This window comes from Lynx rufus, unplaced genomic scaffold (assembly GCF_022079265.1).
Source record: "Lynx rufus isolate CCGP_SWC_20201006 ecotype Redwood Valley unplaced genomic scaffold, mLynRuf1.p SCAF_4, whole genome shotgun sequence".
NCBI classification, from domain to species: domain Eukaryota; kingdom Metazoa; phylum Chordata; class Mammalia; order Carnivora; family Felidae; genus Lynx; species Lynx rufus.
In genome coordinates, this window is record NW_025814856.1 from 21,636,730 (window position 1) to 21,659,942 (window position 23,213).

The 23,213-nt window shown below is 50.0% G+C and overlaps 1 protein-coding gene across 3 annotated transcripts in view; it reads left to right on the forward strand.

Moving 5' to 3' along the window:
• CACNA1D (calcium voltage-gated channel subunit alpha1 D) overlaps positions 1 to 23,213 on the forward strand; it is a 303,968-nt gene that overhangs the window by 236,324 nt on the left and 44,431 nt on the right. For all 3 annotated transcript variants that reach the window (XM_047094458.1, XM_047094459.1, XM_047094455.1), the window contains 10 exons: positions 198 to 257; positions 2,885 to 2,991; positions 4,565 to 4,652; positions 5,669 to 5,776; positions 5,863 to 5,915; positions 7,373 to 7,519; positions 8,977 to 9,178; positions 11,248 to 11,406; positions 12,731 to 12,841; positions 19,217 to 19,300. In XM_047094458.1, coding sequence (XP_046950414.1) covers positions 198 to 257; positions 2,885 to 2,991; positions 4,565 to 4,652; positions 5,669 to 5,776; positions 5,863 to 5,915; positions 7,373 to 7,519; positions 8,977 to 9,178; positions 11,248 to 11,406; positions 12,731 to 12,841; positions 19,217 to 19,300 — 1,119 coding nt within the window. The remainder of the gene's footprint in view (positions 1 to 197; positions 258 to 2,884; positions 2,992 to 4,564; positions 4,653 to 5,668; positions 5,777 to 5,862; positions 5,916 to 7,372; positions 7,520 to 8,976; positions 9,179 to 11,247; positions 11,407 to 12,730; positions 12,842 to 19,216; positions 19,301 to 23,213) is intronic.

The window sequence follows — 23,213 nt, forward strand, 5'->3', positions numbered from 1 at the left end:
TTCTCGGTCACAAAGAAGAGCTGTCACTGGGCCGGGTGGGGCATTTATAAGCGTCTCTGCACCTGCCTCCAGAGCGGCAGGCTTATCTCAGGGGAGCGGGTGTCTGACTGCAGGTGGGGGTTCTGCCCATGGGCGCGCACGCTGTTGGAGTTCATCCCGATGCCTTTTTCTCATTTCCAACGTGTTGTACCTTGCAGATACTGGGTTACTTTGACTATGCTTTCACAGCCATCTTTACTGTTGAAATCCTGTTAAAGGTAACGGCTTTTTCATTGATCCTCACGTACTCTAAAGCAGCTGTAGCAATAATAGTTGCAATTCTTTGTTTACTTTCCAGATGCTAGGTTACGCAGATTATGTCTTCACTGGTACTTTTGCATTTGAGATCGTTTTGAAGGTAACAGGTCCCACAGCAGTGTGTCGAAGGGGCCTGCTCCTGTGTGACACACGGCAAAGAAGCGTGAAGTGCTTTTGACTATTTTTTTTATTTTTTGCCTTCTGTGATCAAGCTACACTTTTTTTTGTAAACCAAAGGATTTTTTTTGTTCCTGTAACCATTCAACATGTTTTTGCTGTTTCTTTTTAACCTTTAAATGCATGTAGGAACTTCTTTGGCTTCATAATAATGACTGGAAATTATTTTGCTCCTTTTAAAATATATCCTCTGAAATGTGTCATCTGACAACAGACACATCACTATGTGTGAACCTTCTTCCACCTTTCCTGACCTCAAAGAGGAAAAGCATTTATCCTATGAAGGGAATGTATCTCCTTTCATTTCTTTGATGGAATGGTTTTCAGTGGCCTAAAATAGTAACACACTATTTTCTTGCAATGGGATTTGCAAGATAACCTATTTGTGTTAAGATATTTGATACGCTTTAATGGATGGGCTTACATTTACACAGACAAAAGGAGCACCCTTTGGACAGGGCGCCCTAAATGTACTGCCCATGCATGAGCTCACAGTTGCCATTGCTGCATGGTTTGTGTACAGATTGCGAAGGCCACCCGGGCCCGGCTCGTTCCCCGCGCGTGCCGAGGTCTGGAGACCCGCAGCAGAGAGCCAGGAACACCCCTGATGTGCTAAGTGGCATGGGTCACTGCAGGACCGGGACAGTGTGGCCCGTGACAACTGTCAGAGCAACTGTGTCCCAACGGGGAGACAAGATGAGGAATTTTCACCACAATTTCCTTTAAACCAATTTTGGGTTTTTACGTGTGCATCTCAGGATAAAGAAATGTATTTCATGTTCGACTACTGTAGAACTTGGGCTCTTTACAAAATATTTTATGAAATGAAACCTCGATGAGCTTTGCCAGGGAATGGGGTACTTAGAGTTCCTTTTATTTTCAATTAATAAAAACATTAGCACAAAACCAGCCAGTCTCTGTTTAAACCTTTGTTAAAAAATCTAAAAATTCACATTCACTTTCCTGCCTTTAAGCCGGTGAATGTGGCCGACAGTTGTCTCCTAAGTGGGTGCGGGGGTTAGCTGAATCTAACAGGGCCTCCGTCATAAGGAGTACGCACGTAATGCACAGGGGGTGGGGTCAAGCATACTCACCCTGCCTCTACTTCATCCTGAGCTGTCTTTTTTTTTTTTCCTTATAATTTGCCGCCTTCTCTTCAAACTGAATGGGGAACATGATCCACTTAATCTGTTAGCTCAGCTCATCGAGGTTTTATTCTACTTCCCACAGGTCTAAGTTGTTAAATGATTATCATCATTCGTGGGCTTTGGGGCCAATGAGATACAGGGTTATTTAAAAGAAACAAAAAAAACCATTGTTGCTTTTAAATTTCTGCATATTTGCCTCAGTGACTTAAGTATTCTGGGTTTTCTTCATTTAAAACCTGTGTGAGAGGGTGGGAAACAAGCTTAGAAACCGGAAGGATTCAGACAATGGAGGCTCGCCGAGAAGCATCTAGCATCTGAAGCGGTGGTTCCTGCTGGCCGTGGGAACACTGGCAAGGCTATATGGCTATTCGGATGAACCACAGCAAACTGCCATTTGTGTAGGTCAAGAATGGTGGTGTGTTGGCGATTTTATATGGTTCAGTGTAACTGTTTCATGACTCTGGCCCTCCTGTTCTATACTCCCCTGAGCCTCCTTCATCTTTTTTTTTTTAATGTTTATTTATTTTTGAGAGAGAGAGAGAGAGAGAGAGAGAGAGAGAGAGTGGGGGAGGGGAAGAAGAGAGAGAGGGAGACACAGAATCCGAAGCAAGCTCCAGGCTCTGATCTGTCAGCATAGAGCCCGACACAGGGCTCGAACCCACGAACCCTGAGATCGTGACCTGAGCTAAAGTCAAATGCTTAACCGACTGAGCTCCCCCCACCCCAGGTGCCCCAGAAGCACCGTGTAAACTGGATGTCTTGCTGGAGGACCATTAGCAGCAGGCAGGGGCCTAAACAGTGTGAGTCTCTGTGAACAGAGCCTATGAGCTTTGGGCTCCAGCACTTTCGCTAGCCGCACTGTGAAGGCACGCTGGGGTCAGTGATGTAGGCTCTCCTGGGGCCTCAGGGGCCAGAGCCGGCATTTTGTGGGGCAGCCAAGTTACCTGATGAGCAGGGCCATGCGGACACTCCAGGGACAGGCTCTTTGGACCTGCCCATGTTGGATTCCTACTTGCAGTTTACCATCACTGATATGAAGTCTAGACTGGTCTCCTCTGAAATGTGTCTGAAATCTGCTGCCCCATTTCCATTATTGAACCAATATCTGGTTGCTCAGCCCTGCTGGTTTATATGTCTGGCTTCCTAATGCATGCTTGTTAATAAAGTACTTTCCTGGAGGTTTTGTAAAGAGCCCAGGTTTCTTTTCTTCTGGAGAGAAAGAAAAAAAAACCACAGTAAATCACTCATGATTCTGTTAATAGATGGCGACTTTTGGAGCTTTCCTCCACAAAGGGGCTTTCTGCAGGAACTACTTCAATCTGCTGGATATGCTGGTTGTCGGGGTATCCCTGGTATCATTCGGGATCCAGTAAGTATTCTGGGGTAGGCGTGAGTGTGTGAGCACAGGACTCTTGGGCAGGATGGTTTCTGTGAGGGATTTTAACATAATTCATAAAGGCTAGGCATCACTTTAACAAGTGCATTCAGTTACCCCGGAGCCCGATTTGTGTGCATGCCAGAGGGCATTGGCACTGTTCGTGTTTCTTGTGTTTCTCCTTCTCTCCATGCCCCCTGCCAGGTTGGGCATATTACTGTCTGTGATATTTGCTTTCAACAGAGAAGTCTGAACTGGGAGAGAGGGAAGCCCGGTTCTAGTTCAGCTTCCTCCCGGGCATCATGTAGTCCTCTCAAAGGACTACAGTTCTCATACAAGAGGGGGCCTCTGGGGGAACTTTCAGATTGGATATTGAAGGCTTCCTCCCTTGATCTCCAGGATATAGCAGCTGCCATGACCCCTTTCTTTTGTCTTCTACAAGTTTCAGCTAGAAGGGGGCCGAGGCTACAACTCAGGGCCCCAGGGCCTTTCCATGGCCTTTACCAATGTCTGGTGGGGAATAGCCCCAGCTGCAAGCTGCCTGCCTGCTGTACCTCAGGGGTCTGGGGCAGAAGTTCCCGTAGGAATGTCCCGCCGTGGCCTTGCTTTCCTGCTGACTTACAAGTACCTGTGCTCAGGTGCTGGCCATCAGTACCCCCTATGAGGAAACATGCTCACCTACTACCTCCGAGCTCAAGTTAAATGGGGAGGCTGCATCCCCCTCAGAAGACCGAGGACCCCTGCCTGAGATGGCCCTCTGTGCTGGTCCTCACCTCCCACCACTGCCCAGGGGGAGGGAGGCAGCAGTCGCAGCTAGAGAGAGGGTGTTCTCACAGCATCTTTGCAGGCCCCATAAATGCCAGGCTGTGTCTGCCCTCTGCCTCCCGAGCATGTGCTCCAGCCACCTGTGGGGCTGCGTGAGCCGTGTTCTCCCGTCTGCCCTGGAGCACCCCCCGCCTTTGTCCAGCTGACCCCTGGACTCACATGGCTACCATGTCCCCAGCTCCCGGAGGATGTGCTCTCCTGGCAGCCTGTCCTGCATCCCATCCGTTGTCAGCCCCACCACACAGGTGGTGATTGCGTCCCACCCAACAGCGAACTCCGCAGAGGCCAGAGAAGCCCCGCACAGGGCACCACAGCAGCTCTCCCACCTCCGAGAGCAAACCCAACCAAACAAACCTGCAGCCTGAAAGCCAAGGACTGCCTAGCATTTACATTGAGCAAAACGGACAAAGGAAATTGCTAAATTGTGCCTCTGCTGCCTTAGCTCCGTGCCCCAGTCAGGGCCTCTGTGAGTCCCATGGGCCTGGCCCAGGAGGGGACGTGAGTGTGGGCTGGATGGAGAAAGACCTATGTGTGTGTGAGTGTGAGTGTGTGTGTGTGTGTGTGTGTGAGAGAGAGAGAGAGAGAGAGAGAGAGAGAGGGCGCTAGGGGGAGGGGCACTGGGGGGAGGTGAGCTCAGCCCCACACGGGCCATGGTCCTGCAGTGAAGGCCACGTGAAATAATTCCAAAGTATTTTATCTGACTGTAATACACTCTGCCTTCCTTCTTTGCTCTTTTCCTTAGATCCAGTGCCATCTCCGTTGTGAAGATTCTGAGGGTCTTAAGGGTCCTGAGGCCGCTCAGGGCGATCAACAGAGCGAAAGGACTCAAGGTTTGGATTTCTGCCCTCCGGCCCAGGCTGCTTTGGTTGGGGCCAGAGCTGGGCTGAGGCTTGATGAGTTTTACACGGCTGTACCTTTGGAAAGGACATTTCTTTTTTTTTTTTTTTCTGAACATTTTATTATTATTTTTTAATGTTTTTATTTTTGGGAGAGAGAGCATACATGTGCACGCACACGGGGTGGGGGGGGGGCAGAGAGAGAGAAGGAGACAGAGGATCTGATGCTGACCACAGACGGCCCGATGTGGAGCTTGAACACAAGAACCACAAGCTTATGACCTGAGCCGAAGTTGGTCGCTTAACCGACTGAGCCACCCAGGTGCCCCTGGAAAGGCCATTTCTAACCAGTGACACTACCTCTGACAAGTGCTGAAAGCATTTTACAAATATTTTCTTTCTCTTTGCTAATTTATTTTTCTTTATGAGATTACTGTTCTATTACTTTTTAAAAATTATTAGTATTTTCTTGGGTTGGGGTGCCTGGCTGGCTCAATCAGAGGAGCACGCAATGCTTGATCTCAGGGTCGTGCGCTTGAGTGCCATGTTGGGGTACAGATTGCTAAAAGAAATAAACCGAAAAAATTAAATTAAACAAATAATATGTTCTTGGGTTTATTTTGGTCTTTAAATCTATTCTCATGCAGGTCATATAAAAGGCCAGAGGTTTTGCATTTTCCTGAGTCCTTTTATGGGGGACAGGGGTCCCTGTGGACCTGTGTGCCAGGCAGTGCCGCACCTGGTAGTGTTTCTTCTGACTAAACCACTTTGGAGGAAACCAGGGAGGGGCTGGTCTGTAGGGTGCTCCTCCCAGGTGGCCCCACTGCACCGGGGGTAACTCCCCACAGATAACTACCTGAAAAACAAGCGCAAGGGAGGCACAAAGTTGGAAAATCATATAAAAATGCACATAAACGTAGAAAATCCTGGCCGGTATTAGCTCGCCCTGTGGCTGAAACAACAAAAGCAGATGACGTCCCTCTGCCTTCCCCGGGTTCCTCTCTCCCCAGCACGTGGTCCAGTGCGTCTTCGTGGCCATCCGGACCATCGGCAACATCATGATTGTCACCACCCTTCTCCAGTTCATGTTCGCCTGCATCGGGGTCCAGTTGTTCAAGGTACGCGGATGTGCCTTCTGGCCTGAAGCCCAGCTGATCTCTTTGTGGGGAGCCTGCATTTGACTGCCTGTCTCTTCTGTACGCAGGGGAAGTTCTATCGCTGCACGGATGAAGCCAAAAGTAACCCCGAAGAGTGCAGGTGAGTGTCCTGAACGTGAGAGTGGGGAACGAGGAAGCACAAATAAGACACTTGGAGGGTCTGCTTGTGCTCACTTTTCAGAAGTTTTCATCATGGATTGTGAGAGGCTTGTATGCTCAGCTCACGGCTGGAGAGAGGGTGGGTGGGGGGTGGTGGTGGTAGTTTTGAGGTGACATTCACATATCATAAAAGTAATCATTTTAAACTGTGCAATTCAGTGACATTTAGTACAGTCACACTGTGGGACAAGCATGGCCTACTCGTTCTAGTTCCAAACCTTTATCACCCCGAAAAGAATGGATAGAGGCTTTTGATGTTTGGTATAGAATCTCTAAAATCAGGGGGAGGGCATGCACTGAAACCTAAAATAACAATTCCAAAATTCCCCAGAGAGCCCCCCCACCTTCCAGCCACATGGATAAATCCCCCCACCCCCCAAACTGGAACTCGAAGCTCAACTCCCTGGCATTCAGGAGCTGGCTAGCCTCTACCGACACGTTTTCCAGGCTGCCTTTCTCCCCTTGCTCTTGGCACCCACATTCGGGGCATATTTTTATTCACAAGAACAGGCAGAGGAGAGACAAAGTGAGAAACACTCATGCCTCTTATCCCAACATATCCGGAAGAATACGAAGGCAGACACGAAACCATTGCCTCAGGTTGTAAGACCGCGTAAAGTTCTGTGTGTCCCCATCCCTTTGGGACGGCACCAACTGAGGACTTGCTTGCACTGCTTATATTCCATTTGGGGTTTCTTTTCAGCAGAAGGTGCGGTCAGAGTATATCAGCCTCAGTGTGACTGATTGTGCACCTCGGGGGGCATCATCCATGCAGGCTGCGGGGGGGGGGGGCGCCCCCCCCTGGAGTTTATGCGGCAAAGCAGCAGGGTGAAGACCCCTTCTCTTCTCTCACTAAGCCTCTGCTTCCCCATCTGTGGAATAAAGACATTGGCCCCTTTCCAGAAATGAAATTCGATGACAAATATTGTGTATCAGAAATTATAGAATTATTTTAGAAAGAAAACTGGGAATATCGTTAATACAAAGAGAAAGAGTATGATTACAGCCAAAAGGCCGAGAGGAGGGTGTACCCAGGCTTGCTTCCCAGAGCTTGCAGAATTCTCCAGGCCAAAGCCTCTGAGTCTTCAGTGTATGCGTTGAGCCCATCGTATATGAGAGGCGTTTACTGTTTGGTAGTTACCATTTGTTATCAGGCATATGCTGGATATCTGCCTAGTTGCTCTAGAGAATACTCATTAAACTAGTAGGTCCTCAGTGATTATTGGAACTGTAGACTAGAGTAAACACAGGACAAGAAGAGGAAAAACTCAGGCTGTGCTCGGCTCAGAGGTGGGGCCTGGCTGGCAGACAGCGCAGTGGTGCCTGGACGTGGCCTTGGAGCAGCTGTGACTGATCTTGGGTCAAGCCAGGATGACCCACACTTCTTTTCCTCCTTAGGGGGCTTTTCATCCTCTACAAGGATGGGGACGTTGACAACCCTGTGGTCCGTGAGAGGATCTGGCAAAATAGTGATTTCAACTTTGACAACGTCCTTTCTGCTATGATGGCGCTGTTCACGGTCTCCACGTTTGAGGGCTGGCCTGCGTAAGTATAGAGAACACCTTAATAATGTCCCAAGCCATCCATTCAGTCGTTCAGTCATTCGTTCCCAGTTCTAATGTGTGCCAGACACGGGTGGCTGCCAAAGTGCCATGTCTTTCACTGACCCGCTCACTCGCTCATTCATAAAATGTGCTTTTGGTACCAGCTCCGTGCAGCGTGCTGTGTTAAGCCCTGTGGGAGAAACAGTGGTCTCAACATGTTCCTCTCTTCAAGGCCCAAAGCTAGTCAGAGTATCAGGCAGTCAAACCAGGCAGGAGCTTCTGCCGTGTCAGAGATGTGCAGAATAGGGTTCTGAAGGATGGCTAGGATTTTGATGAGTAAAGTTAAAAAAAAAAAAAAAAGTCCAGAAGCAGGGAAGAAGGTAGAATACAAAAGGGAAGTCTCTTACACCTTTGTTCCCTGTGCTCTGATACCCACCCCAGCCCCAGCTCCTGCCACCTAGATGTATGTACATACACAGAGTCCCGAATGTCAAGTTCTCACGCCCAGAGAAACTGCAGAAGGTGGACAAATTCACTCTGTCAGGCTGGCAGAACTCTCTGGATGCATGGGAGAGTCAGAAGTTTTATGGGAGAGCCTGTGGAGGAAGAGGGCAGTTGGGTGGGGTTTGTTCATTAGGGAACTGGTCCTGGGGAGAAAAGAGGCAGGAGTGAGCCCCTTTACTCTGTGGAGTCACTGGCTGCACTCTTGGGTTTTCAGCAGTGTGTTTTAGCAAATCAGGATGGCAGGTGAGGGAAAGTGAGCAGATTTGGGACCTGGGGCTCAGAGGAGCTGGGCTCATCTCCTGGCTTTGCCCCCAAGGAGTATGACTTTGGTCACCTAGATCGCTCTGTGAGCTTCCGTACGATGGGGATGACTGTAATGTCTGCCTTTGCAGATGGCTGTGAAAGTGTATAGCACAGCCCAGCATGGGGTGGGCGCCCTGGCAGTGCTGAATCTGCATCAGAGTGGGGGTAATTTTAACTTGGGGATCTTACGGTAATTTCCTTTCTTCCTACTGAGAGTTCTGCTTAGCATATATTTAATTTCTGTGTATATTTCAGTTTGGGGAACTTCTCAGTTCTTTGGAAATCCCGGGTTGCTCGCTTGTTGTCCTTGTTGGCGTGTGTACAGTTTTCAGTTCTGCCAGTGTCTTCCACGTGGTGTCCTTCCTCTCTCCCATCTGTCAGTAAAAAGGAGCATTGTTGAATATCCATGAAATCTTTTCTCATGTCCTCAAAACATCAGTCAACAAATGTATCTCAGGTGTACCCTCCTCTGGGCGCTGGGCCGGCTGGGCCTAATGCCAAGGAGGGTGCCTCGGGGACCTGTGTGTCCAGGGGCTATGGGTGGGCTCCAAGGGAGGGGGCTGACAGGCAGGGGGCGGGCCCACAGAGGCCGTCAGAAGAGGTGCACATCTGGGCAGGCGGAGGGGCTCACCCAGTCCTTCTGTTCTCCAGGTTGCTGTATAAAGCCATCGACTCCAACGGAGAGAATGTTGGCCCCATCTACAACTACCGCGTGGAGATCTCCATCTTCTTCATCATCTACATCATCATTGTGGCTTTCTTCATGATGAACATCTTTGTGGGCTTCGTCATCGTCACATTTCAGGAGCAGGGAGAGAAAGAGTATAAGAACTGTGAGCTGGACAAAAATCAGGTTAAAGTCACACACTGTTTGGGCTTCTGTCCCTTGAGCAGGAGAGGAGTGGCTTGTGTGTTGCCAGCTTCTTCCGTGCACACAGAAGGCGCGCGTCCGCTGGTTGTCCCAGGGACTCGGGCCCTGTTCACAGCACCCTCTCAGCCAATTTGAGTCCTTGCTGGGGAGAGCGCGCTTCTCAGATACAGATCAGACCTTGTAATTGTGAAATCAACCCCACCCTATGGAGAAGTCAAAGAATGTTTAGGCCACCTTCTGCAGGCATGACCCACGAGTGGTGGCTCACAATCTTGGTGGGGGATGTGGCCAGGGGCCGGAAAGCACCCACTGCTCCTCCCACAGTCCTTATGGGGGGGGGGCGTGGATTGTGTCTTATCTCCTCAACCTCGGCACTATTGATATTTTGGGCTAGATAATTTTCAGTTGAGCATTGTGTGCTTTGTAGGATGTTTAACAGAATCCCTGGACTATACCCACTCGATTCCAGTAGCAACCCACTGCCCTGAGTTTTGACAACCAGAAGACCTCTCCAGACATTGCCAGATGTCCCCTGGTTGAGAACCAGGGTTGAGAACCAGAGTCAACCAGGTTGACTTAGGAGGAAGTAACCTATCACACTGCAGGAAAAGTCACTAACTTTAAACCTGGGTCTAATATTGCGCTGGTGTCATTCTCCCGTTATCCACTGCCTTGTTTGAACAAATCTGATAGCAGCAGGAGACTTTGGCTCTGATTGAGTGATGATGTGAGAGAGCCAGGAGACCTGCTCCTCTCTGGGCTTGCTGTAGATTGAGGGCACCCAGGAGTTGCTTTTAGAGGTCCCTTCCAGAGCTAGAAGATGGTGAGGTGGAGATTCTGCTCTGGGAGTTTCCCCTGGGCCCTGGTTTGCTAGCACCCCCATTTGATGATGACATAGGAGCAGGGATCATCTGCCAGCCTGGCTTCCTGAGGGAAGTGGCTGTGGTAAGGCTGGCTGTCTCTGGCCGCAGCTGTGCCCTCTGGGGCAAAGAGGACAGGGCTGGCTTGGTTTGTAGGAAGATGTTGCTTTGAGTTGTCAGGGCGTCCCTTCAGATCCCATAAGGGGTGATCAGAAGGAAGCCTGGTCCTGCTCCTCATCATCCCCCACTCCTCGTACCTCCCAGCCCCTGGAAGGAGAATGTCAGGGCGAGGCCCAGGCTGGCTGGGGTGGCAGGACCAGAAGCTACAATCGTGTCAGCACTTGAGGTCCAGAAGAGGTTCGAATTGGGGGTCCCTGGAGTCAGTGTGAGGGGTCACAGCAGGGCCAGATTCTGGACAGAGGGAGCCTATCTGAAGTCAGAACCCAGGGTCAAAGCAGGAGAATGGAGTTGGTCTGGGTCTAAGAGCAAGTGGGGCCTTACATTGAGCCTACGGGGCTGGAGGTCCCTCTGGGCTGCAAAGGGTGGACCAGTCTCAGCCCCAGAGTGAGAAGGACAGTGCTCTGGCCATCATTGCTGACCATGTCCTGGGGGCTCTGAGATGAACATGACAAGCTCCCGAGTGTCAGAAGGTCCCAGGCAGACACACACCATTAGACACGTGTGGTTAATACGGTCTGGCTCCCAAGAGGTGTCTCATGTGGATCCTGTCTTGGGGAGTGAGTCCAGCCTCTCTGGCTCCGCAGGATTTCTGTGCCTCTTGTTACCTGGCTTCCTTTCCTAGAGGTGCCAGAACCGCAGACATAATGCACCAGCAGAGAGGAAAGGTAGGGATGAGGCCTGGGTTAGGCCCTGCTCCTCTGCTTGTGCACCACAGGATCTCCAGCAAGGCATTTCACAGCTCTGGACTTCCATCTTAATAAGGAAAATGGAAGCAGACTCAGTGCTCTGCTAACCCACCCCCCAGGTTGCTGTGAGGTGTTGATAAGGTGACGGAGCTAGAGGCCCTTGGCCAGTGACCAAGGCATCCGTGGGAGTGGCTATCGTGGTTTCCCCCTAGTCCACAGTCCCCCGTGGTGGGTGCCTGTCCGTCCTTTCAAAGCGGGCAGAAGTATGTCCGCCTCCCATGGGTGTGCTCAGGACCCCTCCTTGCTCTTTTTTTTGCCGTTGCAGCGTCAGTGTGTCGAATACGCCTTGAAAGCACGTCCCTTGCGGAGATACATCCCCAAAAACCCCTACCAGTACAAGTTCTGGTACGTGGTGAACTCCTCGCCTTTCGAATACATGATGTTTGTCCTCATCATGCTCAACACACTCTGCTTGGCCATGCAGGTAAAAATGGAGACAGCCGTGGGGGTCACGTCTGGGCCTTCTGCACAGCCCCCTGCCCCAAATTCTCAGGGGGGAATGCCACCCCGTCACAAGAGAATGGGTTTGATTTTCTGATGAATCTAGGCTGTAGTTTGGCCAGAGTCCCATTCTGGCTAACAGCTGTCACGGCAGGCATCTAGGATGGCCCTCTTGTTTAAGAGACCACCTCTACAGCATGACCATAGGTAACATTTCCCTGGAGCCTGGACCTGGCATTCAATTCTGTAAACATTTACTATGGGCCTCCTGCAGCCAGGGAGCATCTGAGGACTAAAGCTTGGTCTGTGTGGAGTTGGACAGACAGGCATTCCAGTCCTGCCTTACTCCTTACCAGATGGGCAATCTTGGCAAGGTTATTTAAATCCTCTGAGCCTTGCTTTCTTCATTGGCAAAATAGGAAATCTATCATATCTATGCCAGAGGTAAGGTTTGCACTGGAAAATTCATATCAGGCACTGGCACTGGGCCCGTCACAAAGTAAACACCCAGTGTTGAAAAATAAAACATAAGTCACATTGCTGTCCTCAAGGAGCTCTCACTATGAGAGTGGGGAATCTTCCAGTTCATGGGGAAGAGCTTGACCTACATTATAGCCACTTCTTGCTATACTGGGGGCAAGGCATGTAACTCCCTTCAGTTGGCCAAGTTGGTATTAACAGTGAGCAGGTCTGGCATTTATACTGTTGAGTAGATAATGCCCTAGCACAGAAGCCAAGGTCTAGATCCAGTTTCCACACAACTTGAGCAAATCAAACCAACTCCCAGTGCTGTTTAGAAAATGGGTCTAAAAGCCACCAGAGGGACATTTTCTGGCATGTTTTTGTAAATTTAAGAAGTCTTTATGAATGAGAAGGACCACATGCCAATGTAGGGAAGAAGTGTGAGGTCAAGATAATATGGACTTTTGTTGAACGTGGACCTAATAATGGCATCAAAATGATCTCCAACCAAATCCTACCTTTAGTCATAGACATTTGGGTGGGTTCTGCCTTGTGCCTGGGTCAAGGCCCTGAACATAAACCCAGCCAGGAGGAAGGGTGGGTTCCCTTCATCCTGAGCAGAGGAAATGGATGTATTTCCCCTTCATCTTCCAATCATCCTCATTCTGTCAAGGCGCCCCTGTGCTTTGTGGTGAGTTAATCACGTGCGCTAGAACCAGTGAAGGTTGCCTCCATGTCCAAGCAGAGGGTGGATGCCTACAGGGACCAGGGGGCTGGGGAGCCTCCTTTCGTGAGGCTGGCTGGGCTGGGTCTTCTGAGAACCGTGCCTCTGTCATCGTCCACAGCACCACGAGCAGTCCAAGATATTTAATGATGCCATGGACATTCTGAACATGGTCTTCACTGGGGTTTTCACCGTCGAGATGGTTTTGAAAGTCATTGCATTTAAACCTAAGGTGAGTAGCTGGACCCACCTTTCGAAGACTGTTGTTGAATCACCCCAGAGAAGCACACGCTTCCTGTTCATTGTGTGTTACTGAGTTACGCTGAATTGCTCTGGCCGATAACTGGGTTATCACCTGAGAACGTTAGAATCTGATTAGGGCATCTGGGTACATATTGGAAAACAAAACTACAAAACAAAACCTCATAAAAACAATTCTGAGAAAAAGAAGAGAGGGGTACGGAATTGGGAATTTGAAGAATGGAAATTGTTTGAAACTAGGTTTTCAGTCTGTAGAATAACACGTCATGCTTTCTCAGGGAAACTTGCCTCATCGCTTGAGCACTGGAGACACTGTTTTAAACAGAACCCGTTAGAAAGAATTCAGCCTTGATTTTACTCTTAGGTTTCCAGGAGAAAGACTTTGGTTTTATTTGTTCTTGGTCTACAGCTTCTTTTTCACCTTTTATGGAAAGGTCTACCAGTTGGGGATCTCCTCCTGCCGTGCCACCTTTCGTTTATTTGACTTGGAAAAATGTCACTTGACTTTAGGACCAAACAAGACATGAAGTTTGTTAAACTCTGTTGGGCTAGTCAGCATATCCTCTCGCCTTCGGGGAGGGCGTGAATCCAGTCCCCTAGTTGTCAGTGTCTGTGGTTGAAGAGACTGATGGAACAGTGTCAAAGTGCACACACGACTTTGGGTCCAAACCCATACTCCCGTTTGCTAACGCGAGTGAGTTCCTTCACTGCTCTGCGCTTCAGTTTCCTCACCTGAAAAATGAGGGCACTGCTGGTTCTGTGTCACAAGGCAGCTGTGAGGGATAAAGAATCACTATCTGTGCCATGCTTAGAGAAGTACCTGGCATGTGGTAACATGCTGTGGACGTGCCGGTACTGTTACTCTGACCACCACCACCATCATCGTCAAGTAACGATGCCCCCTTGTTCTAAAACTGTAGACAGAGGAGCAGACCCCGGCGGGCCCGGGGGACATTTGACCCTCAGCTTCTTTGCTAGAAAAGCCCCAAACCATTAGAATGAAATGGTGACAGAATTCAGTGACCCGGTTATTTGTTCATCTGTGTGTAAGGTATCCGATGACACTGATTTTACTGAGACTTCGATTACAAAGTGATGGTTTTCACATACTCCATATTTACATGGAATTCTAATCCAAAACTGTTCCTTTCTTTAATTTGAATTAATTTCTATGCAATCTTTATCAGATCTTTGTGGACCAAAAAGAAAGGACACTTGTAAGTGATCACTTGGGGTGATTGCAGTGGGGTCAAATTTGGCACTTTATGCATGGCCAGATGTTATTTACTGTGACTTGTCCATATCTACATACATAAGCATTTCCTCCTTTTCCAAATTCATCTTAATTTCCTTTGAGATTTTTGGTTTGCTTCCCTGTCACCTTTACTTCTTTGAACAATATTTGTCTGGACTGTTGAAAAAGGTTGCCAAATAAGAACATCAAAAGGACTTGAGAAGATGCAACACGGAACATATCTCTGGAACATTCTAGATGCCCTTACCGTATCTTCCCCTGCCTGGTGATTAAGCTCTGAAGTTTTTGAGAGCTTATTCTGGGCTGAAGAGAAGGCACACTCACCCATGGCATGTATGTGTGAGAGAGCGCACGCGTGCGTGCGCGTGTGTGTGTGTGTGTGTGCGTGCGTGTGTGCGTGTGTGCATGCGAACATGCGCCTGCTAGCCGGCCGGCACACCAAGGGGCTCGTACACCCCTCTGCCCAGTAACCTGCTGAGACCAGACCTGGGAGGAGGGTTTGGTGGCATGTGATAAGAGTGGTTGATATCAAGAGGGAAATGAGTAGCTAATTTTTAATCAGTGCTGATTAATCAGAGTTTTAAAATGAGTGATTTCCGCTAGAAATTGTGCTGCTTTGTTGTTTTGCCCAGCAAGATATTTCCATAGCATAAAATAGCAATAGGAGCATCTCTTTGCTTGCAGAGCACAGCGTCTGCATTCACCGAAGCCAGGAGAGACAGATTTTATGTTGAGGAGCAGGAAAGAATCAATTCACCAGGAAACAAAGCTCTTCTTAAAATGCTCCCGGACTTTTCCTTGTTTTTCTCTTCTGGGTTGACAAAGCAAACCCAGGTGAGGAGGCTTTCACCAAGAAGTCAGTGAGGCCCCTCCTCCCTCTCGGAGGAGCAGTAGGGCTGAGGAACCCAGTTGTAGAGGCTGCTGAGGAAGAATCTTCCAGGAGATGGACACGTGGGACAAAGGGTTGGGAACCCTAGCCCCTGGGTCTCGTCTCAGGAAAGCCCTTGTCTCTGTTTGGAATTTGTTGCAGGGCCCCTCAGGGCAGCATTCTCCGTAGTGAGGGGAACACCTTCTAGGAAAACTTGTCAGCATCTGTCAGGAGAGATGGGCTTGCAGCCCTTCTGGGATACAAATCCAGAGAGTGAAGTTGGACAAAATCCTCCCTGATGGATGGACGAGGAAGCACTGTCAGGAGGATCGGTTAAAAGGAGCTGGGAAACCTGACCATGGGGACTTCTGTATTCAAGAGGCTAATGGAGAGGTGGGGCCTCCCAGGAGCACACATTTAGGGAGAAGTCCGGGATCTGCACATCAGGTCACCCCACCTCCACAAGCGGGGAGGGCCGAGGTAGGGAACCCAGAGCTGGGAGCTGCCCTGGCCGGCGAGGCAGGCTCACTGCATGGAAAGAGGTATTCTGAGTGTTGGTTAGGCCAGAGTGGAGGGTGGTAAGGAGCCGAAGAGCCCAAGAATTAGGGAAAAGCAAGCAAGCTGTTGAGTGTATTGTCTGCTCCCGAAGGGAAAACCCACCATCGGTGTTGATCTTGCACGCTCTAGACTGCGCTTTTGACTTGGAGGTGACTGTGCCATCCTCAGGTTGTAAATGGAAGAGAGGTCATGACTTAAGTAAGAGATAAGCCACTTCCCTGGCCTTTCCCTCCAGTACTCTGAGGGGAAGCCACTGGAATTCTCTGATGAATTCTCTTGCTCCAGGGAGGGAGATTGAAAAGAAGGGCCTTTTCCAAAGTACTGGTCCCTGCAGGAAGTAAGGAGCACTTCCATTTTCCTGAGGCCCCTCTTTGTGCTTCCTCATGTCACCTGTCTTTGTTCAGCATGTGCCCGAGGCCAGGTTAGCTGCCTTGGCTGTGGGCTTTTCTCCAAACAGCCACACTTTGTTCCCAGGTCTGCATTTTGATCTTGGTTCTACCTCGAAAATGTCTAATTTATACTCCTGGCCACTTGGGCTTGGGAAAAGTAAAGGGTAGTTGGGTTTGGGGGAAGAATAGAGTGTTTTGGTGCCATTCTCATACGTCCATGCAGAGCTGCAACACCATGGAGGCTGGTATCTTCTGCCACTAGCCCCCCGGGATGGCATTCCCTGACCCAGGGTCCCTGACAGGAATAAGGGCTCCTATCAAAGCCTTAGCAATCTTTTTCAAGGACATCCTCCACCTCCTGGAAAGAAAATTTGATACTGTTGTTACAGCTCTTCAGTGACCACATCTACTCTAGGTGATTTATTCTAATGCCAAATAACACTTGAGACCGAATATCCCTCTCCCTAGCCAGGACTTTGGGCCAGACTTCATGGGCTCAGACTGTGCCTGTTGCCTGGGTCAGGGGTGTGTACCATCTGCCCAGGAGTCCTCTAGGACGTGGGCACAATTTTGTGAGTGTAAGGGATCTTCTGAAGAGGGTTGACAAGATTGCCAAAACGTTCCAGGACCCCCAACGTTAAGCCCCTATTGCACTGGTTTAAGGTGATTTTCAGAATGGGCCAGTTGGTGAATAGTGTGTAGGCCAATGGGAATGATCCAAAGTACTGATAATTCTAGAAAAGCAAGGGAGGAGCTGTTTAGGAATAAAGTCCAAAGTAGGTACGCAGGTGGTGGCCTTGGCCTCAGGCAAACAGCCTGCTGTAACAGGGGTCGAGGGGGAGCAGTGTGCAGGATGCAGAAGTGAGCAGGGGCTGGTTGTGTGCCCAGACAGGAGAGGAGGAGGAACTCGGGATTTTCAGCTGCTCTCTGAACCCTGGAGGCCTGAGTGTTACGGTGCCCTGCTGTCTCAGTGAGGCATCAGCCCCTCTCTAGAGGAGATGGGAATGACCAGCATCCTCTCCTTAACTTTGGAGTTGCTGTTAAATCCAGGAAGGGAAGGACGGGCTCTGGCCCTCAGAGTAGAATCTGTGGCAAGGCTGCCAGTCAGATGCCTGTTGCCCGTGAATAAGGGAACCCGGCACTTGGACGATCAGGGCACCCGCACAGCAGCAACTCAGCACCCCGACCCAGCTGCCTTGTGTGTTAGGAGGCCTTCCCCCCTGAAGGAAGCCATGTGCTCATTTGGGTCCAGGTGCGAGCTGTCTCCTGGCCAGCCAGCAGGACTGGCGTGCTCAGCGGGCCTAGTCTGGTCCTCACGGGGGCTGGCCTTGGCCCCATCTGGCAGCCAAGAATCATGGATCATTGGGAAGAAAAGCCAGAAGGCGCTAAATGTGGCATTCGTGAAGACTTGTCTCATTTAGACATGTGCACACAGGTCATCAGAATTGGTGCAGGCAGAATCCCTTTGTTTACCTGTCAGAGGCCAGAGAAGGGGGTCTGGGAGGATGGCAGCCAACGAGGTAACATGTGACAGAGGACGGGAGGAGAGAGGGGAGCAGTGGGTGAGAAGTCATGGCAGTTGGGTGGGAAAATCTTACATTATTCAAGATGAAACTTTTAAAAGCCCAAACCATCAGTCAGTATCATAGCTTCCCCGTAAATGCACTTAGAGTGATCAACGGTAACCAGAATAAGCATCCCTACTCCAGTTATCAGGATGGCCAACATGTCCACATTTTCTAGCGTGTCACCAAAGGCTGGGCTCTGCAGTGGCTTCCTTGGGGCCTGTATTGATCATGAGTTCATGGAACCTGACACTTCAAAGTACCTTCTGTTCTGGTTTTCTTCATCTGCACTAAGTGTACCCAGTTGTAAGCATGCTTGACTGCTTTTTATGTAATTCAGACCTGAAATTTTTTATTTCCAAAACATGTTCTGATTTCTTGAAAAGACATCGTTGATTTGCAGACAGAATGTCAGGAGACAGCAGGCATAAAATGTGTGAGCCCACAAGAGGGAATATGTCAAATGTATGCTGTAGATAGGGAGATAGATAGATGGATTGATAAGTCACAGTCCTAGGGACATTGTGCCGTCATGATTGCTGTAGGATATGAAGATATGAAGGATGATAGGATGCTAGGTCAGTGGAAGAAAGACCCTGCAGTATGTTGAGCAGCAGGCTCAAGGTTCCAGGGTAGATAGTGGGGTCAGTAGAGGAGGGGATGGAAGAGTCAGCACAGAGGGTTTTCAGTGGGTTAAACCTGAAAAGACCCAAAATTCAGTGATGAGAACGTGAGAGAGAGAGGCAGAAGTGGACGTCAGGAGGATCTGAAAAGGTCCCTTCGAGGGGCTGGCATTTGGTCCGACCTTGAAGGAGGAAGTGGGTTTGGGTAGACAGAGTTAGGGCTGGGATTGTAGAGCCATCAGGAGCAGGGGAAGAACCTGTTGGTGGTTCTGAGGGCTGGCAAGGAGTCCTCCTGGCCTGGAGGGTGGAGAGGGAAAGGAGGAGAGCTGGGGACCAAGGTGGATTCTCTCAAAGTCAATGGGACGCTTAGCACATCATAACCCTTGATGGTCCGTTTCCTTTGTGAGACCTCCAGTGGGCTCCCTAGACGGTCTCCTGCCCTCCAGCCCAGAGTGAGTTCCCCTGGCACAGCTCTGTGCCCTGGACTGTGTGCATTGCTGTGCCTCTGTCCTCGTGTGCCCAAGAGCCCTGGGAGGACAGAGCACACCTTCTGTAACTCTTGCATGCATGAGGAACAGAAGCGGTTGCTGCTTTAAGGGCACAGAATGGAGAACGTGTGAAATGCCTGGTCACAGTGCTCTTTCACTGGGAAAGAGAAGGACGTGGTGTGGCTGGGGACCCCATGGAAGGAGCAGGGGGAGGGCCTGCTGACTCCTCTGTGTAAGGGCTGAAATCCGAGAAAGTGTGAAGTCGTGATCCCAGGCACAAGGGCAGGATTTCCGGGTGCTGCCCCTCTGCCCCTGCCCTGCAGATGCTCTGCTTGGCCTGGTGCTGCTCAGGGCCATGGGTCTGCACCGTGAGTGTGTGCACGTGTTTGAGTGTGTGTGTGTGCCCTCTCTCACACATGCAGGTGCCCCCTATCCTGTGTCCCTTTCTACCAGTGGATGGTATTGTTGCCTCCCTCCGGCTCTCCCACCCCACCTGGTTGCCATGGGTGCTGCGGGGCCTCGGATATATCCCCGTATGATCCGTGTGGCGTTTCATTCCTACGTGCTCATAAACGTCTGCCCCCTGCCTGCTCTGTCCAGGGGTATTTTAGTGACGCCTGGAACACGTTTGACTCCCTCATCGTAATCGGCAGCATTATAGACGTGGCCCTCAGCGAAGCCGACGTGAGTATGGGCCCGCCGTGGCCGCCTGCCTCGTGTTCTCTCTCTGTCTGTGCACATTCCGCTCCCTGTCCCGCACTGGCATCACCTGGACAAGTCACAGGTCCCAACTTCACTTGATCTAAAACCAGGCATTTCTAATGAGAGCCGTGGACAAGAGGCTTGTGAGGGTAGAGCTTTATCCCAGGCCTTTCCAGACACAGATCACCTTTTGGAGGGCTGACTCCTGCAGCATTTCCCAAGTCACTGGTAGGCAGGGCGAGATGGGCGTCTCTAATTGTTTTTATTCGCTGTGTCAGCAGCAACACCCAAAGTGATGTACCTGTAACGTGTGTTTGTTTTAGGGTGATTTTTCAAGTAGCCGGGTGGCATAATGCTAGAATGTTCCCCTTTTATAACACTGTCCTTTTCTTCTTTTTTCCTGTTGTGCTTCCTCTCTGTGGCTTCTGAATGCTTGCCCTAACAGCACTATTTCACTGATGCATGGAACACTTTTGATGCCTTAATTGTTGTTGGTAGCGTCGTTGATATTGCTATAACTGAAGTGAATGTAAGTAGCAAATTTTGTGTCCTGTAACGTGATTGTTTTTGTTAAGTCTAACACTTGGGTGCCTAGAAACGCTATCCGTGGGCCTTCCTACACTTTAGAAATTCGGACGTATGCTTGTTTTAAAAGACGAACATTTTGTAGTCGCCCCCTTCCCTCACCCCACCCCTCTCCCCCAAAAGAGAGTAGAGAAGTAAATTGTAGAATTGCCATTTTGGAACTAAAGCATTATTTTTTTTTTAAAAAAGTTCTTGTTAAGTTCTTAAGGGCTTGGAGTTAATGTATGTGAGTATGTGAACATTATCACTCACTGGCTGTGTGACCTTGGCTGGTCACCTGACTGCTTTGAGCCTCAGTTTTTCTAGCTGCAAAACGGAGTTCATAACGTGTGCCCTGGTACCCACAGCAGTTCTGTGAAGGCACAGGAGGGAAACTTCACAGCCACACCATGAACCCGTGGCAGCTGCTGCTGTGTCCTCACCTGTACCTTGTGTACCTGCTGAGTCTGGCTGGTGGCACTGGGGAATACCCGCTGTCCTAGCTCCCTAAATGATGATGTAGGTCGAAGGCTGCCCTGGACCAAGGGAAGGGGGGCCTCGTGTGTATTGGGAGAGGGTGTCCATTCTCCATTGTTGCACTTGATCAAACCCTTTAGTAAGGAAACAAGTGCAGTAGCAGTGTGGTAGGTGGAGTGACCCCCACCCTTCAGGAAGCATCCTAAGAACCCTCCTTCACGGGGAGCACTGCCTCCTGCCAGCTCCTCTTGCATCTAGCCCGTGCCTAAACCAGAAAGATGTGAAGCAGAAACGGCCCTGCTCGCCTGGTCTGTCCCCAGTTCGTCAGCGAGTCTGAGTGGGTGTCCGACGTGTGTACCCCTGTTGTGTAGAGCCCGTTGTGGGGATGAGTGGAGCATGGGGCAGGACTGCTGTGTGGTGTTGGCTTTCTGCTCCGTGTGGCCAGCCCAGCCCTCCTCCCCAACCCCTGGCCGGGAAGAGGCCTCCTCGCTCTGCCTGGCTGACATTTGCAGGGTTGTACAGCCCATCCTGGTGTCCAGACAGCCTGTATCAAACAGGGACGGTGCAGTCCCTTTTAATGCCACTGCTTCGGGGCCAAGCTAATCCTGGAGCACAGAACAGTGGGACAGCTGCTGGTCTGGCACTCCTCAGGCCTGACAGTCAGTCCTGGTCCTGGTTCAAAACTGACTCGTTGGACCCGGGGCCTCAGTTCCCCCCATGGATCGACTGGGGTGAGTGCTATGTGCCCTTCCAACTTCATAGGTATGTTGGGGTGAAATTTTGTGAAAATATCTGCTATAAAACCTAACATATATTAGGGAGATACAAAGCTATTATTCCAAGTGTAGATTTTCCGTGGACAGATAGGTAAAATGGACTATAAGACAGGTCCATGAGGGTGTGATTTAAGCCTCATGACACCCAAATCCATGCCACGACAAGGCAGCAAAGTGGTATTTTACTAGACTTAGGAAGATACACCCTCCCTAACCTCCATAAGCCCAGACTTACGTAAATTCCACTTTATGTGAAATATTCCATAACTCAGCTATAAAGTTGTCATTCATAACGTGTAAGTTATGCTCGGTTATAAAATAATCTAATGCTAATGGCAGAACAGCAGGACCCTAACTGGGCTGCCAGGGGCTCTCTCCTGAATTTATGACCAGACATATGCCTGCTTAACCGTCTCCCGATGTAAACCGCTTACAGCCTTCATCAAAGTATGCTTACGTGGAAGTTCTGGAACAGACCCTTACGTAAGTCAGAGATGGCCTATAATGGGGATGAAAATTGAATAAGCTACAGTTTCAGCAGGTCTCCCTGGAGTGCTCTGTGCTCAAAGTGATGTGCAGGCAGTGGGCATAACTACTTAGTTTCTGGGTACCAGGATGTGGCCAAGGTTTGTTGGCCGAGCCAACAAGCCAGCTCTCCAGTGCCTCAACCACCCGCTGGCTGGCAGGGTGTGGCGCTGGTGGCCTCGGTCAACAGCACGTGCCCAGCTTCCTGGCTGCCCTTCCGTATGCTGGGGGCAGGCGTGCACCACGCCCATCCCCTCTAGCCCAGCCTTGCTCATTGGTGTCTCACACGTGTCCTCCCTCGTGTTGTATCGGACAGTCAGGAAAGCTGCAGGGGTACAAGAACCCACACTGGATTTCCTAGTTAGCACTTGACTTTGGGGTGTCTGCACAAAGCAACCTTTCACTGGGCCCATTTCTGGCACTCAGTTGGACTTTCAAAATCACACTGGTGAACAGTCTCCTACTGTTTTCTAGTCGGTGACTTTCCCTGCGGTCAGATCTAGCCTGAGACAAAACCTCCCTCAGCTGGTGGCCAAGCCGGTTGTCCACTCTGGTAGAAGTAGAACCCCTAGGGGAGATTGGCAGCTCTGTGCTGGGCTGCATTGCACAGCGATTGCTCAAGGCCACCTTCTCATTCACTCAGTCTCTCCCCGCACATGTCCTGGGCACGTAGAATTCGCGGGTCATGGACACAAAGATAAAAGAGACCAGATGTCCTCAACCCCTGATGGTATAACTGGGTGGAGCTGGGAATTCCTACATCGCCCTCTCCTGCGCATGCCTAGTTCCCTGGTAGAGCAACTCACATCATACCCCTTGCTGGCCGTATCCCCCAAGACCCTGGGCCAGATCAGCTTGAACGCCCTTGGTCCACGTTGGCTGTTTTTAGCTGCAATAAGTCATCATTTTTTGCGATATTTAACCTGCTGTGCTCTCTCCCCCAATCTCTGTCGATCTTCCTTTTCTGTTACCTAATTGATTTTCATGTTGGTTTTATTTTTAGAAAATTGTAGCGGCAAGTATATATAAACATATATACGGTGATGTCGTTAAAGCAAAAGCACTCTAAAGACTGTATACTTGTTTTTGGCTTCCCCCACCTGTGGTTTTCACTGAGTTTCACGGGGTGTGCTATGTATGGCTCAGGGTCATCTAAATTGTTTCCTTTCCTCTGTGTCCAGTCTCCAGCTGGGGTCTGGGCCAGGGCCGTCTTGGTCAGTCACACTTGGCTCTGTGACTTGCCAACGTAGTCCTCGAGAATGATTGATCTGGCCCGCAAATGAGAAACCTAGCTTGTGCTTACACTGTTTGCAAAAACATTTTGGATGGCCCTTTCTGTTGTCCTGCTTGGTGCTTACCCAGCCCTCTCCTGCTGCCCCCGCCCCACATACCCTACCCTGCTCTGACCATGGTCTGATGGCTCTCGAAGACTTGTCTTTATCACATCTGGTCGTAACATCACCAAGCTGCTAAAATGTCAGATGGCGACTGGTAGGCTCGCTTTTGCTCCCCCTCAGATGCCTGTTGGTGCCTTGAATGGGGAAATGACAGAG